Below are 15,745 nucleotides of genomic sequence, written 5' to 3' on the forward strand. Positions count from 1 at the left end.
CTGACTCATTTTTTTCCCCACAAATTCACATCAGCTTTTCGGACGCCACGTCCACAACGGCAGTGACGATCCGGCACCGAGTGGCACCGCCTGTCGTAAAAATTTGGTGAAGTTGATGTTGACCGACTTGTTTTGATTTGGGGTGAAATGAGGCAAGGAAGCAGGAAGTGCCTCGGATGCTTTATTTGTGCAGAAAAAAACTACTGAAAATGTTCCCGTATGCGGTGAAAATAAACGTTTAACTTTGGACAGGCGTGGCCCTCCACTCTTTCCCCTCTGTGAGCGCTCGCGGCTGGTGCACGAAGACGCTGAATCGGACGCCCTGATTGGCCGCCGCCCTGACGAAGCGGCTGTTGGCCGTCATGGTGATGGCCCGCAGCGAGTCGCCGGTGCCGAAGATCAAGAGCGAGCGGCGGTTGACTTTGGCGCTGGGCGCGAGCGCCAGGGCTCGCTCCGACGGCCGGTCGTCTACCAGGCGCAGGCGGGCCAGTAGCTGGCGGGCACGCTCCTTCTCGCCGGGCCCGCCCAGCGTGTCCAGGATGAGCTGAAAGTCACGGACGGCGGCCCGGCAGGCATACAGCTCCTTGTCTGCCATGAAGGCATCCAGGAGCGGCAGCACCTGCTGGCGACGCTCCTGAGCCGCCTGCTCGGTCAGGACGGGCTCACGGAAGGCCAGGTGGCAGCGGCCGTGGCTCAGCGACGACACGTACGCGATGAGCGTGGTGATGTCCAGGTTGACGCGGCCACACTCCTCGGCGCGGACCTGCGCGGGGAACGCCAGCCTGGCCAGCACCGTGTCGCGGTCCACGCGGGTCGGCTCGGGCTCCTCCTCCCCCTCCCCCTCGTCATCCTCGTCTCCCTCCTCTTCCTCGCCGCCGCCGTCCCCTGCCGGCACAGCGTTGACAGCCACGATGTCCCCGCGGACGGCAACGTCCATTTCCTCCAGGCGTCGCGCCATCGGGCTGGACACACCGTTGTAGAAGGCGAAGACTACATGCGGGTGGACGTACTGGACGGGCCGCTGGCGGCTGGCGAGCACAAAGTCCTCGGCCTGCCGTACGAGGCTCTTGGCGCCGTACTGGCCGCGCCCCTGCCAGATGTTGTGCAGGGCCTCGGCCTTCCTGCCCACCGCCTTGACCCACGTGTGCCCGCCGTTGGCCACCACGTCCACTACCAGCGTCTGCTTGTCGCCGGCGGCGTCCTGGTAGGAGACGACGTGCAGCACGGCAACCACTCCCTCCAGGCTCTCGGCCGACTCCAGCACGGCGGTCAGGTGGGTCAGGTTGGTGCTGTGCAGGTGGCACTCTTTGAAGGGCAGCTGGCCGCCTTCCACGCGGCGCAGGAAGCGCAGCTCGGCGCGGAGTTTGCCGCACAGTTTTCCGCGTCCTTCCACGGCGGCATCGATTTGCTCAGCACGCTGACACAAGGCCTTGGCCATGCCTATGCGATCCTGTAGCATGTCCTGGAGAGACATGATGGACGCATCCTACCTGAAGACAGACAATTGCTCATGTTTGTGAGAAGGGTGATCGTTTGGAGGACGCACAAACATTCGACTTGATTCCTCCTCGTTGAACCCAATCCGTTTAAACTGGAGCTACGTGTTCATCTGCCGCCGGTCGACCGGCAGGAAGGGGCTCACTCAACGAGCTGCACTGTTGATGTCGCAATAGAAGCGCTGTTTTAAATTATGAGGACTGGTAGCTGGTCTTGTTTGCTGTTGGTTTAACATGATGATCTCCGCGTCAGTGCTTTGCGAATACAGTAGGCTATAGGATTATCCAAAATATGTCTGTAGGCTAATAATAATTGTTCCTCCCATGAATTTTATGTGCCCTCCTTAAGACTGAAGTCTGGTGACAGGTCTGACTATATGCACCACCACTGATGTGGAACGTGTGTCCTTATTAATTCCTAAAAAGAGCAACTACTCGCTACAAATCTTGGACATTTCCCGAATTGATCATTGACAAACCCTACCACAAAAACTTTCAGGTGAGTAAGACCATTTTTCAAATCCATAAGCACATCTTGATATTTTTCTGTGCTGCTGACAAATATCATGTAAATTGGTAGATACCAGAACACCTTTTTTGACCCACCGCTGGTCAGGTCGTTTGAGACGTTTCTCTCACCCACCGTGATGGCTTTTATTTTATATCCCTTCGAATGCTAATTTCATCAACTACAAATGCTACATTTATTCCTTCAAGTGTATTTTCACAACGTATGGAGTGTTTGTTCTTTTCTTTTTTTTTTTTTAAATCTGTGCACGTTTGAGTGTCAAAGTAAACCACGCCACACCACCTGACCGCCATCTGCAAACTGTTTGACTCGTCATGTTAACCTAGGCCCTTGGCTTTCTATAATTACTTTAAATTCATCATTGTGTTTTGTTTCTGTGTTTAGCAAACTTTCTAATGGTACTAAACTTTTGAAATTAGGACAGAGCTATAAGAAAGTTAAAGTTAAACCCGGATCTAGCAAAAAAAAATAAAAAATGCAAGTCACGCCGGAAATTTCGTACATTTTCACCGGTTTTAAAGATTCATAACTTTATTAATATTTAGCACAGGAAAGTATCAGGATCTGTCTGTCAGTGTAAATATCATGAAAACATTTTGGAGAACAAAAACATTTGAGTTTATTCCTCGTTAAACATATTCTGTTCAAACTGCGCTTCACGTCGTCGTCATACTAAACACAGGACAGGACATAAATACGCAAAAAAAAAAAAAGACAGGTGACGGACTTACTGCGGCAAGGACGCGTGACGACGGACACTCAGCTCGCTGACTGTTAGCTTCTGATGCTAAGTGTCAACAGGAACAACCACAACTATGGTTAGCATACTAACATAGCAGATTAGGCCACGCCTCTTTGAGCTTCTTTATACTCGGGCGCAACCCACGCGCGCAGTTTTGAAAATGTAATGCAGTTCACCTCCAAGTCGGAGGTGTCGCTACGGCTGATATTGGCTAGGGCATCACAGGGTGGAGTTTCCTCTGCATTTGTTGGGCCATTTCCGGTAGGCGTTTTTACTTTCCTTTCAGTAACAACGAACAAAGCAACAACAATGGCGATCGTGGAACAGTGTCTACTAGAACAAATGCACCTAGATGACCAGATGCTACGTTTAAATATGCTGCAAAATCGATCGAGAAGGTGGCGGCGTAGATGGTATGTAGAACCAAGGCGCACGCTGAGTACGTCATCACAGCATGTGACTAAAACGGACCAATCACGAGAGCTGATCTCCGCGGCGTTCGACGCGCAGCAACTATTTTTGCCGTGTGCGCGTCAAGCTACGCAGAGGGGCCGCGCGGGGCTACCGTCTCGTCCACCGGGGTGAACCCCAACGTACAGGCGCCGAGCCGGGGGGCAATAAGTATACCCACACCTGCTCGGCGCATCTCACCGTGGGCAACTCCAGAGTGGAAGAGAGTCCCAACCCCTCTCGAGAGGACTGGTACCAGAGCACAAGCTGTGCGTGGAGGCGAGTCCGACTATAACTAGTCGGAACTTCTCGACCTCACACACCAGCTCGGGCTCCTTCCCCTGCCAGAGAGGTGACATTCCACGTCCCTAGAGCCAGCTTCTGTAGCCGGGGATCGAATCGCCAAGGTCCCTGCCTTCGGCCACCGCCCGGCTCGCACTGCACCCGACCCCTTTGGCCCCTCCCACAGGTGGTGAGCCCATGGGAAGGGGGACCCACGTTCCCTTTTCGGGCTGTGCCCCATGGGTGCAGGCCCGGCCACCAGGCGCTCGCCTTCAAGCCCCACCTCCAGGCCTGGCTCCAGAGGGCATTTGTCAATATTTAATCAAATATATGTTTTCATGGATTTTAAAAAGGGACTGGAAAAAAAGATGAACATTCTGAAGCAACAACAACAATAAAAACAAGAAGTGCCCCAAATCAATTTTGATTGGATAATAAATATTTTTATTTATCAGTCAAAAAAGTGATTGACGGGTAGCATGCTGAGAGGGGCTAAGGCACATGAAGCAATGAGGTCAGAGGTCATGTCCATCCTGTTGTAACATGAAAACACATGACCGTGTTCAAGGATCAAAGGTCAACCTCGGAGGCAGCGTCATCGGGCTTCATCAGCTGTTGGCTTGTTTCCTTTTTTGGACCAGTTCTGCCAACATTTTGTAACGAATCATGCAGTCCTCCTGAAACACACACACACACACACACACACAAACTGGCATACTGATTGATGTTCGATTGAGGTTTTGGTGTGTGGTGCGAAGCGTCCAGTGGTCGGTCATCACCTTGCTTTTCCCAGGAACGACTTTGGCGATGCGATCCCAGCGCTCGCCACTTCCTCTGGGGAACTGCTGCAGAGCCAGTTCCAGAAGCTTCTGCTGGTTCTGAGTCCACACTGCCACCTCCGCCTTGTTCTTGTTCTCCTGCACCGCCGCCGCCTCCTCCTCATCGACCTCGTCAGGGTTGAAGTCTTTCTGCCGCCGGGACCTGAGACGTCCCCCCCCCCCCTCCGTCGGCCGCGACCGCACACTTCCTGTTCCCCCGCTTGACCGCTTCTTCGTCCTGCTCCTCACAGGCCACGCCCGCTCCACGCGTCACTACACTGTCACAAACAGGAAGTGACCTCGCAGGAAGAGAAGGCCCCTTCAACTCGGAAAGCTTCACCAGACCTGCACCGGCACACGGACGACACCTGAAGCAAATGCAATCGAACTCCAGACCCAGAGCAGAAGACGGAACCTGAGACAGCGATATCAGTGGAGTGGGAGATGTAATTGCGTGTGGACCTGTGCTGAGGTGGGCGCGGTCTTTGGCTTGTTTGACTTTGGCGGTCACCTGTTGAAGGAAAAGATCGAAATAGTTCAGGAACATTTTCCCGCTGAATCCGAGGAGCCAACGCGGGTGCAGCGGATTGTGACGCGGGCTTGTCGGTTCGGGGGGCTCACATCCGTCACGGATCTGCCGAGCTCGTGGGCGATCTTCTCCCAACGACCCGGCGTTCCTCCCGGGAATTTTCCCATCAGTCTGCTGAGGAGGCTGACGTCGTCCTCGCTCCACTCTGACGCCTAACACCGACCGCACGCAACAACACGCACGACTTAGCGTGTCTCCATGCTATTGCTAAGGCTAACAAGAAGGCACCTTCTTCCTGGCGGGCTTCTGGTCCTGCAACCATTGGTCGAGCTGCTCTTCAACTTCCTGGATGGATCCCGTCTGCTGGTAACTTTGCAAGTTTGGCTCCTCTGCCGACGGCTCGTAGATGGGGAAGTCGATCTTTGGCTTCTTCACCTTTGGCCTCTTCTCTCCTGGAAGCGCAAGGTCACGCGACTCGTCAGTTAAGTTGAAGACGAAGACGGAAGAGAAAAAGCTAATTTCTTACTGGTCACAACTTCCTGTTGAGCTTTTTTTTCCTCTTCTTGTTCTTCCCTCTGCTGCTTCTTCATCTGCTGGTAATCCTCGTAGTGCTGCTGCACCTCCTGCGCTCGAGAAGCACAAGAAGAAACTTCTGGAAACACGCACACATGCACGCACGCACACAGCAATAACTGCACCTGCAGGGTTTGGGGCATGTGTTTGATGGACAGGTAGATCCACATGCTGACTTTCAAAGGAAGAATGTCTTGCCAGTGGGGGCGCTCCTGAGCCCTGCGCATACGCACGTGTCAGTGATGATGATGTCACACAGGAAGTGCTAACCCTCGCTCCCCCAGTACCTGTCAGCACGGTCCACCCCGCCGTACTTGACTTCTTCTTTGGCGTTGCTCTTTTTCTTCTTCTCTCTCTTCTTTTTAGCCAGCATTTCATCCTGCAGACACTCAGAGGTCATCCGGGAGCTCACGTAGCCTGCTGTCGCATGTGTGTGGATGCGTGCACGCAATCTAACAAGATTATGTCATTTAATTACAAAATGTATGGAATTGTAACCCATTAAATATGTACCGTAACTTCTGGTGTGGGCAGCACGGCGAGCGACTGGTTAGGACACCCGCCTGACAGTTCTGAGGACTCTGCTTCAAGTCCGGCCTCTCCTGTGCGGAGTTTGCATGTTCTCCCCGTGCCTACGTGGTTTTTCTCCGGGTACTTGGGTTCCCCCCCCAACACGCTTAACTGAAGACTCTAAATTGCGCGTAGGTGTGAATGTGAGTGCAAATGGTAGTTTGTTTCGATGTGCCCTGCGATTGGCTGGTGACCAATTCAGGGTGTACCCTGCCTCTCGCCCAGAGTCAGCTGGGATAGGCGCCAGCACACCCACTCCTGATTTTTAGGGGGTGCGCATTATACTCCAGAGGGTATTATGTGCCAGAAATGACGGTCATTAAATTTGGGAAATTGCCATGATTACAATTTGAATTACATTTGAAAAATAGCCGCAAAAGATAGAATCTTATCACTTCCGCCTTTGAAAGCCCAAGTTTGTAATTGGCTCTCTCTGGTCATGGGCCATTCTGCTTTAGTCTCAAACGTGACATACGTTTTACCAAATATGACCTCCAAGCGCAACCTAGTGGAGCAAAAGGCGAAAAGGTTCGACTCATAGTTCGACTTTTGAACACATAAAAGAAAATTTACTTTTGAACAGTTTCAACTTGATAATTGTTTTACTTTTTTATGGAACATTCACTTATCTGGTTTGTCATGTGAAGTGATACTGTCTAAATTGTGCACATTTGTCTTTAGGTCAACATGGTATCTTGTTTTCCACATACTGTCCACACATAATGCAACAACCACATTTTCATGTTTTGTTATCAGTTTATTATTTGTGTTTAATTGTTAAATAATGATTTATTGGTTGAATCCACTTTTTAGAGGAAACATCCAAGGGTGGTCCTGATGATGCCTTTGTTCAAAATGAAGAAAAGTCATGCAAATGTAATTAGTAGGAATGTAACGATACGTATAGGTCACGGTTCGGTTTTATCACGGTATTAATCTCACAGTCCGATAATTCTTGCGATATCGTGGGAAAGCTCACGGTATTGCAGGACGGATCGAAGAGGCGAAAAGCAAGAGAACCGAAAGAGCGGTCTTTTCTTTCTGGCCGAGTCCTTCTTGATAGGCTTTCGTAGTTTCAAAAAGACATGTTTAAATAACATATGACCATGCACTTCTAACCCGTCCGTCCGATGTTTACATTCGTATATTGTACCTTCAAAATGCTATTCTTGCTGCAGCAATAATCATGCTATGCTCACAATAACAAAACTGTCCATTGAGAAATGATCTGTCCATTCATTTCACAGTATTTATTGTCATATTTTTGCCTGAGAACATGAGAAATTGGATACTGCCTAGTAACAGTGATTCCTTGGCTTAAGTCCAAAAATCATTCAAGTCAGAAAGGCAGGAAGAGGAATCGAAGTTTCTTTTCCTCCGCTTAGTGATATTGTTAAGATGATGGATTATTCTGAGCAGCATCTGTAATATGTTTTCATTTGAAATGTGAACATTCCCTTCGAAGAGAGGGAAGTATGCAAGGTGATTTATTATTGCATTGATGTCTGTATTTGTATGACGTTATTATTTTCGTTATTTATTATTTCATTTTGGGGACGAATGGAATGTATTGGCTGAGGGATAAGTTGTATTCCCGATTCGTGTGATGTTCTTTCACCCGCGACCTTTGAACTCGGATACCGTGGGTCTGCATTTGCTGTGACGGAGGCCGGCGCTAAGAACAAGGCGCCTCTTGCCCAATCGATTGCGAAGCGCCGCTCAGACAGGCTTGGCGGCTCCGCCCGAGTTGCAGGCGAAGTGTTTTTGATCAATGTCCTGCAATTCACATTAAGTTCTCGTTTTTTGGTTTGGTTTTGAATCCAGTGATTAACGTTTGCCCCTTATGTAACCCACTTACATCCATCCACGCGGTTATTTCCGGCAAAGCGGCGTTTTGTCCACCCCGTATTACTTCCGCATCCCTCCGAACGGAGCCTTTCGGTCACGTGGGCCAGTCAGGCAATCAGCGTATTTCTTGTGACTACCCACATGGGCACGCCGTATAGCCGGACCAAAACTAGATTTGAGGCACAACGGCTCATTATTTTATACCAAGACAGGACAGCGAGGCACTTTTCATACCACGATCTCGTGAATATTGTTATGTTACTTTGAGAAAGTCATTGAAATAGTTACACCCCTAATTTGATTTTCAACAGGGCAACTTGTGAAACTGCATTTGCAAAATGATCTCGCCAACACCGAGTGTGACTCACCAACTGTTTCTCCAGGTAGATGGACCAGATGACGGCGTAGTGGCCGATCGTGACGATGACGAAGAGCAGGAAGGCCAACTCGCTGTTGCTCATCTTCCTCACGCGCCGGTAGTAGAAGACGGGCTGCCGCCAATCGGGAAGTCCGTTCACCAGGATGTCGTCATACCTGCGCGCACCCGCAGAGGTCAGAGGTCAGGCGCGCGGCGTCAGACGCTCGCGATCGGTCGACGGCTCACCTGCGTCGTCTCTCGTCGTCCTTCAGGACTTCGTAAATGGATACCAACTGCGGAGCCGCACGAAACCTTTCAATGTTTCATATCTTGTTTTTTCACATTGTGCTGCGCTGCGCTGCGCTGCGCTTCACCTGTCGGAATTGCGTCTCGGCGTTTTCATCTTTGTTCTTGTCAGGATGCAAAACAAGCGACAGGCGGCGATACGCCCTTTTGATTTCTGATGGCGACGCATCCTGAACACAAAGCAGAGAACTGAGAGGACTCGAGTCATTGCGACTTGGACTCCGGTCGACACCCGTCACCGTTTCCATGGAGACACGACGAGGCGTTCGTTATACGCGCGGTACGTACAGGCTGCTTCGATTGGTCAATAAATAAGATCGGGATTTGACCTGATTGGTCATTTCTCTTTAAGAAGAGCGCAAACTGCAGGTGAGATTCAATCAGAAGGTGACTGGCCTTGACTTGCCGAAGGCCCACATCCAAACAGTCGGCATGCTTTTACACATCAAAACAATCGGCACGCTTTTATGCCAATTTTGCCCGTTTCTGTCCAAGGACATCAAATGCCAGACTATCGTATTTCTTCTAAGATGAAGATGAAGATTATAAAATCATGATGTGGTTAGAGGTGTTCTAAAAGTGAATTTGTCCAGATAATAGGGTCCGAAACGCGTTGGGGCCGACAATCTTAAATATTGAACATTTTCTATATTTACGACCAAAAGTCTTCGTGTGTGGGGAAAGCCGACGTCTCCCGAGTCACGACGCTGAGAATTGTGACATGAAACGGTATGCTGTCAATCAAGAAGCAACCTGACTAAGGCACAGCGAAGCGACCATCAATAAAACCAAATGTCTTATCCGACGGGGGTTTTTTTTATTTTTTTTTTTAAACTAGTCGGTTCCCCAGATGGAAAGAAGTATTTTCCAAAGCAAGTCTTTTTATTGACGACATCACCATTCTACAACAGTCGCAGTTCCATTGGCAACACTTGGCAAACATCAGCGCAACATTGTTCCTTCTTCGTGATCGTGTGACAGCCGTTGTGGCGATCTAGCACGCGGCTCACTCAGTGAGCCGACGGAGAGTTGGATGGGTGTGTCATTAGCCACCAGTGGGCTGGTGGAACCTGTACCTGTATTAGCTCTGTCCGACACTCCACAGCCTTGCTTCATGGGCAGCGCGTGGCACACAACAGAGAGACTTGGCTAAGTTAACTGTTTATTATGTTCGCTATCCCGCGCGCTACCAAGCTAGCGAGCTAAGGTGCTAAACAGCTCACTCCACCTCAGCGACGTTGTTTAAAACATCAGTGCCTCGCTCCATGTTGTTGTGTTAGTCCCCAAAAAACACACGGGAAACTCAACTGTTTATGATGTCGGCTAACCCGCAACCTAACGAGCTGCCAAGCTAAGGAGCGAAACAGCGAACTTCACTGCAGCGACAACGTTTAAAATGTCAGCGCCTCGCTCCGAGTTGTTGTCGGCTGTGAGGCGGCGGCGCCTGCGGTGGCATTGGGTTCCCGCGGCCTCCTTCGGGTGGCCGCCTTTCAGGGCGCCTCGGTGGGGCCGGTGGACCGCCCCGGATCCCTCGGTGTGGGACGCGTCCCGTCCACCGGGCCGCTTTCGGGCGGACTCCTGGGCCCGACCTCGCCTCTCGATTGGGTGGGGTGTGGTCCTCTGCCCCCGTGGTGCAGACACAGCAATTACAGGACACTTCTGACAGTCATTGTACATGCGAAACTGTGTCAATTCACTTGCATGTGTCCTCAGAATGTCTTGGGTATTCCCTCACTCACACTCTGGTCCTATAGACTTTTATAATTTACATCACCACTCCCACCTAGGGTTGGGCATCGTTTTAATTTGAGCGATTCTGGTTCCTTAGTTCGATTCCGGTTCCAAACGATTCTCGATTCCGATTCTTTTAGGGGCCTGGGTCAAAAAAGTTTGCATGGTTTAAGTAAAGGTGTCCAAATTATGAACTTCCATTTTCTTAGCAGCCCGAGGCATAGACTAAAATGAACATTTGACTCGAGGTTCTTTCTAACCAGTATCAATATCAAACCTATGAACTAAAAGGCAATGCGTGTGGACTTAATATTCATTCATTAATGTTTCAGCTAAAAGTTAAATATAGAATTGTTACAATAGTTAAATGTTTTAACTATTTTATTTTGTTTCACTCACCCAGTTGACTGAGAGTTCACTTCACTGACAGCATTTTTAAAATAACTATTTTCACGTGATGAAACAGAATACAGTATACTGTTTCATCACGTCAAATGGTTTATATGTGCAAGTTTTAACTTGACTTCTTGTTTTAAGCTTGTAGCCTTTTATTTTGAAGGGTACGCACCGGAACTCAGCATTTTGGCACGAAAAGTAACTTCACACGGCACCGGTGATTTCTTTTTTTTACATTGAATTATTGTTTGAATGGATGGAACCAAATGCTCTAAAACGCTGATTCCTTTCCCTACCCACCAATGAGGCACAAGGTTAGTGTTTGTGATACTGTGAGACAACATTTATGTGAATTTTGTCCCGATTCATTGTGATTTTGCTACAGTGAAATTTTAGCCCAATGTTAAGCTTTTTTTTTTTTTTTTTTTTTTAAAACATCGGTGCTTACATCGGATTGAAGACTAAAATAAACGTAAAAAAACATCAGTGCAAAAGTGCAAGCAACCGTTTACCTTGTTAGCTGTCTCAATGTTGGCATAGACGCATTTTATTGTTTCACTCACCCAAGCGACTGAGTTGACTTGACTGAAGTTCCGCGCAGTGTAGGCTGAGGCTCGGGCGCGTCAGATGCTACACATCGGGAAAAACTCCTTTGCACAATATAACCTTATTCCAAGTGTTGCACTGAGGCGACTGGTCATTCATTTGAACAAAGCTAAGACACACTTTTGTTCGCCGCCGCTGCCATTGGGCACAAGCACGTCATCGTGCCCGTTCTTCTTCGTTGGTTTACGCCGCTTCCAACAGCCGAACAGGACACCAAAAAAATAAAACTTTCTTTCTTCGCGATCCGCAAAGGAGCGCTGTACTAGTACGTATGCAGTGATTCATGCGGAGGTTCACTGCGAACTAGTACCATGAGTGTTTGGTTCGCGCAAGGTACAACGTACTACGCAGTGAACGTACTCGTGAGTCATTTTAACCGCAAGTCCTGACGTCCACGCGGGGATAGCTTTCACCGGCAGCCGTTTCTTCAAGCTATCGGCTAATGTTGAGTCAGTCAAGCACATTTAAAATAAATGTAAATTAATAATAAATGTATGCATGTACACATGCATATCATCCCCTCTGTGTCCCTAATGCGACTATTAAAGCTTTTTGTGAAATAATAATAAATACATGAAACTTCTATAGCGCTTCTCAAGCCACTCAACTCTGACAATCTGATCGGTATCGGCTGATAATTAGCATTTTATGCTGATCGGCCGATTGGCTTTGTCATAATTCGCCGATCCGATCAACTCCGCAAAAGACATTTACTCCTCGTCGCCATTGTGCACAGTATATTTGAATCCGAAAGCTAGTTTATTTTTAGCCTTGTTGCGTGTCTTTTGACGTAGTATTGTAAATATCTTGAGGGCCAATGAAGTTATTTAAAAAAATGTTTAAAACATGTCGGCGGTGTGGGATAGACAACACGTAATGTCCGGATCTGACTACAAGACAAATTTGCTCTTTCACGATTTCACTATGTCAGATTACTGCAATAAAATGTTGTATCCGATAGCACCGCATCCCGTTTTTTACGATCATTAGGCTTTATCTTGTCAACTCAAATGCGACCGGATACACTCGTTACCGTGACGACGACGACAAGAGTGGAGCGAGCTGACTTTGTATTATGGGGACAAAATGAGGAAAAAGGTGTGTTGGAGGTCACCGGTGCTCAAGACAGGAGAGGACGTTCGTTGAAGGCTCGCTTGAGGTACGTTCACGTACTTTGAACATGATACGGCTTGCAAACAGGCAACAAAAACGTTATGTAGCCTAGCAAGCTTCTGCTAGCACTGACGGTTGGACGTAAACATGCCGCCATTCTGTCGGATCATGCGCAAAAGTTTTGGTGTGGGTGAAGTCATTTAATTAAAAATCAAGTCATTTAATTACAGTAAGTTAGCACCCATTATTTCTGTCATGTTGTAATGTTGGTTTGACCTGACTGATTAGAATCCACGATCTGACTCGAGCAGTGATTTCCAATCTTTATGGAGCCAAGGAACATATTTTACAATTGAAAAATCTCACGGCACAGCAACAAACCAAAATGTGACAAAAAGTGGAGACATGAATGACTCTATTGACTTCCTGCCATCTACTGGAAGACCATTCATTTGTTCCATTCACTGGCATAAATAGAGGAACAAAGATAGATTATTTATTGTAAATCTAATTGTGTAAAGCCTACTCACAATACGTGACAACAACAACAACGCGTAGTCCTTCGGTGAACATGAACCTCAGGGCTGACTCGTGAACTGAATAAGGAAGCACTTGACGATTCAGTGAACGAATCTTTGTAACTGATTCTCGTGATTCAGTAGACTCAAAAGAACTGCCGTGCCCATCACTATTGCACGACCGGCGATCACGTTCCATCGTGCGAACGTCTTCCCTCAAAGATTTACGTGCAACTTGACCCGGGACTTGAAAATTGAACATACTTGACCCACACAGCCTAGATTAGGCATTCGTGCTGTGACAGACTCCGGTCCATTTTGTCAAGGGGGGTAGCACTGCCCCCGCTAGAACCGCCACTGGGTCGACGTGGTTACCATGGAGACGGTCGGAGTAGCACGAACCTGCTCCAGAGACAGGAAACGGTAAAAGGTGTCCGGGATCTCCTCGACCAGGTCCAGAAGCTCCAGGTCTGCGTCCCAAGCGTCCGACGGGAGGCCGACAGACAAGAGAGCCAATCCAAACACCGCAAGCCATCCGCCCGCCGTCATCTCGAGCTGCTCGCGCGGTTCCCAATCGGCCAGCTCAGCGGGCCGCTGCCACGGAAGTGCTCGGAAGGTACATCCGGGTCAGACGGCCTGTCACAATAAGAACCCGAAAAAGGCTTGGTCGTCGTGTGTGCTGTGGTCACAGAATCGCAACACGGAAAATACATACACTCAAGGAGTGTAACCAATATAAACAGCAAATTACAGAATGAAAGTCAAAAAGGCGATTCGGATGAGAAAGAACACAAAATAAGGTACATTTAAATCACAACGGAAGTAAGACATTTTAATGACCTGTTATGGAGCACACACGGGAAGATTCAAACAATGAGTGACGAGCCATGGCTACGATGATTTTCTGAGCATGACCTTTTGCAACTTTTTCAAAGACATGGGAAAAATCATTTCGAGTCATTCATAAACCCGGACAACGAGGGCTTAGACTAAATTTTGCACAATGAATGATACCTCGCAACAAAATGGTAATGTCCGAAACAGGCGGCACGGCGGTTAGCACAGCTTTGAGGATTCGGGTTCAAATCTGGCCTTGACGTCGAGGATTGCGACGAAGAAAAGTAAGGTTTTTATTAGTTGGAGCAGCTCGAGTACGACAACAGAGAGTCAATTGAAAGATTTTGGAGACATAAAAAACATTAAAAACACAGTCACTGAGCAATAAAAGTTTGCCGGTACATTTCTTTATTTTATTTCATTTATTTATTTTGGCCAATTGTGCAAATTGAGGCCGAGTCCTCTGGCAATTAGAGCAGTTTGAAATGACGAATAGAACAATAAATAGTCTGGTGCAAAGGGCGCAGAGACTTCAAGAAATGGATGCAGTTTAAAGTGACTAGTAGTGCGATCATCTGGGGAAAAAACTGAGCGGATTTTCGAACTACACTCTGAACTGGTAGGTTAATTGAAGACTCTAAATAGCCCGCAGGTGTGAATGTGAGTGCGAATGGTTGTTGGTTTCGATGTGCCCTGCGATTGGCAGGTGACCAGTTCAGGGCGTACCCCGCCTCTCGCCCGGCCGGAGTCGGCTGGGTATGGAATCAGATGAGTGCCAAAACATTCACACAAAACTTTTGAAATCGTATATGTGAAAAAAAGATTGACACAAACTTTTCAAATAGTGGATGTGAAAAAGAGATTCACACAAAACCTTTTAAACTTTTGAAATCGCAAACATGCCAAGAGTGAAAAAAACTGAAAAGAAAACGGGAAAAAAACGCAAACGCAAAAAAATTTGGCACGTTTGCGATTTCAAAAGTTTTGTGTGAATCTTTTTTTCTCGTACACGATTTCAAAATTTTTGTGTGAATCTTTCTGGCACTCATCTGATTCCATAGGATGGGCCCCAGCACGCCCGCGACCCGCGTGAGGAGAAGCAGCAGTACGGAAAAGGAATGAATGACTACTTTAATCATATGTAATACTTTACACGGGTAGAATCTGTGAATGATTTTAAAATATTTTATTAGTAACCAAATATTTTGCAAATAAGTTAAATACATGTAGGCCCATATCATTTATTGATACAAACATGGTATTTAAATATGGAAACAGAAATGAAACCGAAACACGGAATAATGTAATCTTTGGTTGCTCTGTGCTGACATCTTGTGGTCAAAGACATTGTAGATGTTTTATTTTATTATTGATCAAATATTTTGCATGCCAAGTCGGCAAGCTTTACATCAACAATATTCGACATCAGTTAGGAAAAGTGGAGTCGAATTCCTTTTCAAACAGGCCTGTCCTCGCCGATGTTCGAACGGAAGCACCTTTTCTTGTCTCCTTGACCCGGTGACGTCGTATTGCAAGAAAGGTTAAGGAAAGGTGGCATAAAGGTTAGGAGATCGGACTTTAAGAATAGTGCCTTGGCTTTTGAAGGAAACGATTTGCTTGTTGCCTCAACGTTGTCACGTGACTTCACTGTCACGCAGTTAATGACTTGAAAACATTATTTTGTTTTCAATGAACAAAAAAACAGCTGGAAGATAACAGTTGTCGTTTCTACGAGGTTTTAGAAAATGCTGTTTTCAGGGTATGAAGTGAGTTTTTGTTTTGTTTTGTTTTTTATCACGGGGCTCAAAACTATGCAAAGTTCAAAAGCCAGCATCTGTGATGCTTTGGGGCTGTGTTAGTGCCAATGGCATGGGTAACTTACACATCTGTGGTTTTGGAGAAACATATGCTGCCATCCAAGCAACGTCTTCTTCATGCTCTAAGTGCTAGAGGACTCTGCATCTTTTTGCACAATTGTTGTTTGTTGTTGTTTTTTGTCAATGTCTTTATGTCTCCAAAGTGTTCTGTAAATTGACTGTCTGT

General features: G+C 47.5%; 2 protein-coding genes and 1 long non-coding RNA gene across 3 annotated transcripts; all 3 read right to left on the reverse strand.

The window, feature by feature from the left end:
* Positions 1-163: 163 nt before the first annotated feature.
* c14h7orf25 (chromosome 14 C7orf25 homolog) lies at positions 164-2,905 on the reverse strand. The gene is made up of 2 exons (XM_061797035.1): positions 2,757-2,905; positions 164-1,490 (listed from the first exon to the last, which is right to left on the reverse strand). Exon 2 carries the CDS (start codon positions 1,472-1,474, stop codon positions 239-241), a length of 1,236 nt encoding a protein of 411 aa, XP_061653019.1. The 5' UTR covers positions 1,475-1,490; positions 2,757-2,905; the 3' UTR covers positions 164-238.
* A 1,011-nt stretch (positions 2,906-3,916) lies between these two features.
* dnajc1 (DnaJ (Hsp40) homolog, subfamily C, member 1) lies at positions 3,917-13,487 on the reverse strand. The gene is given in 13 exon segments (XM_061797006.1): positions 3,917-4,176; positions 4,279-4,503; positions 4,505-4,662; positions 4,780-4,828; positions 4,939-5,058; positions 5,135-5,298; positions 5,373-5,469; positions 5,545-5,638; positions 5,707-5,798; positions 8,206-8,371; positions 8,442-8,488; positions 8,570-8,671; positions 13,268-13,487. Coding segments are annotated over 13 exon segments (1,530 nt in total). The 5' UTR covers positions 13,415-13,487; the 3' UTR covers positions 3,917-4,107.
* LOC133488757 (uncharacterized) lies at positions 6,552-8,179 on the reverse strand. The gene is made up of 2 exons (XR_009791738.1): positions 7,848-8,179; positions 6,552-7,765 (listed from the first exon to the last, which is right to left on the reverse strand). It is a non-coding gene; the product is annotated as an uncharacterized LOC133488757 (long non-coding RNA).
* Positions 13,488-15,745: the final 2,258 nt, after the last annotated feature.

The sequence above is a fragment of the Phyllopteryx taeniolatus genome, chromosome 14 (genome assembly GCF_024500385.1).
Source record: "Phyllopteryx taeniolatus isolate TA_2022b chromosome 14, UOR_Ptae_1.2, whole genome shotgun sequence".
Taxonomy (NCBI): Eukaryota; Metazoa; Chordata; class Actinopteri; order Syngnathiformes; family Syngnathidae; genus Phyllopteryx; species Phyllopteryx taeniolatus.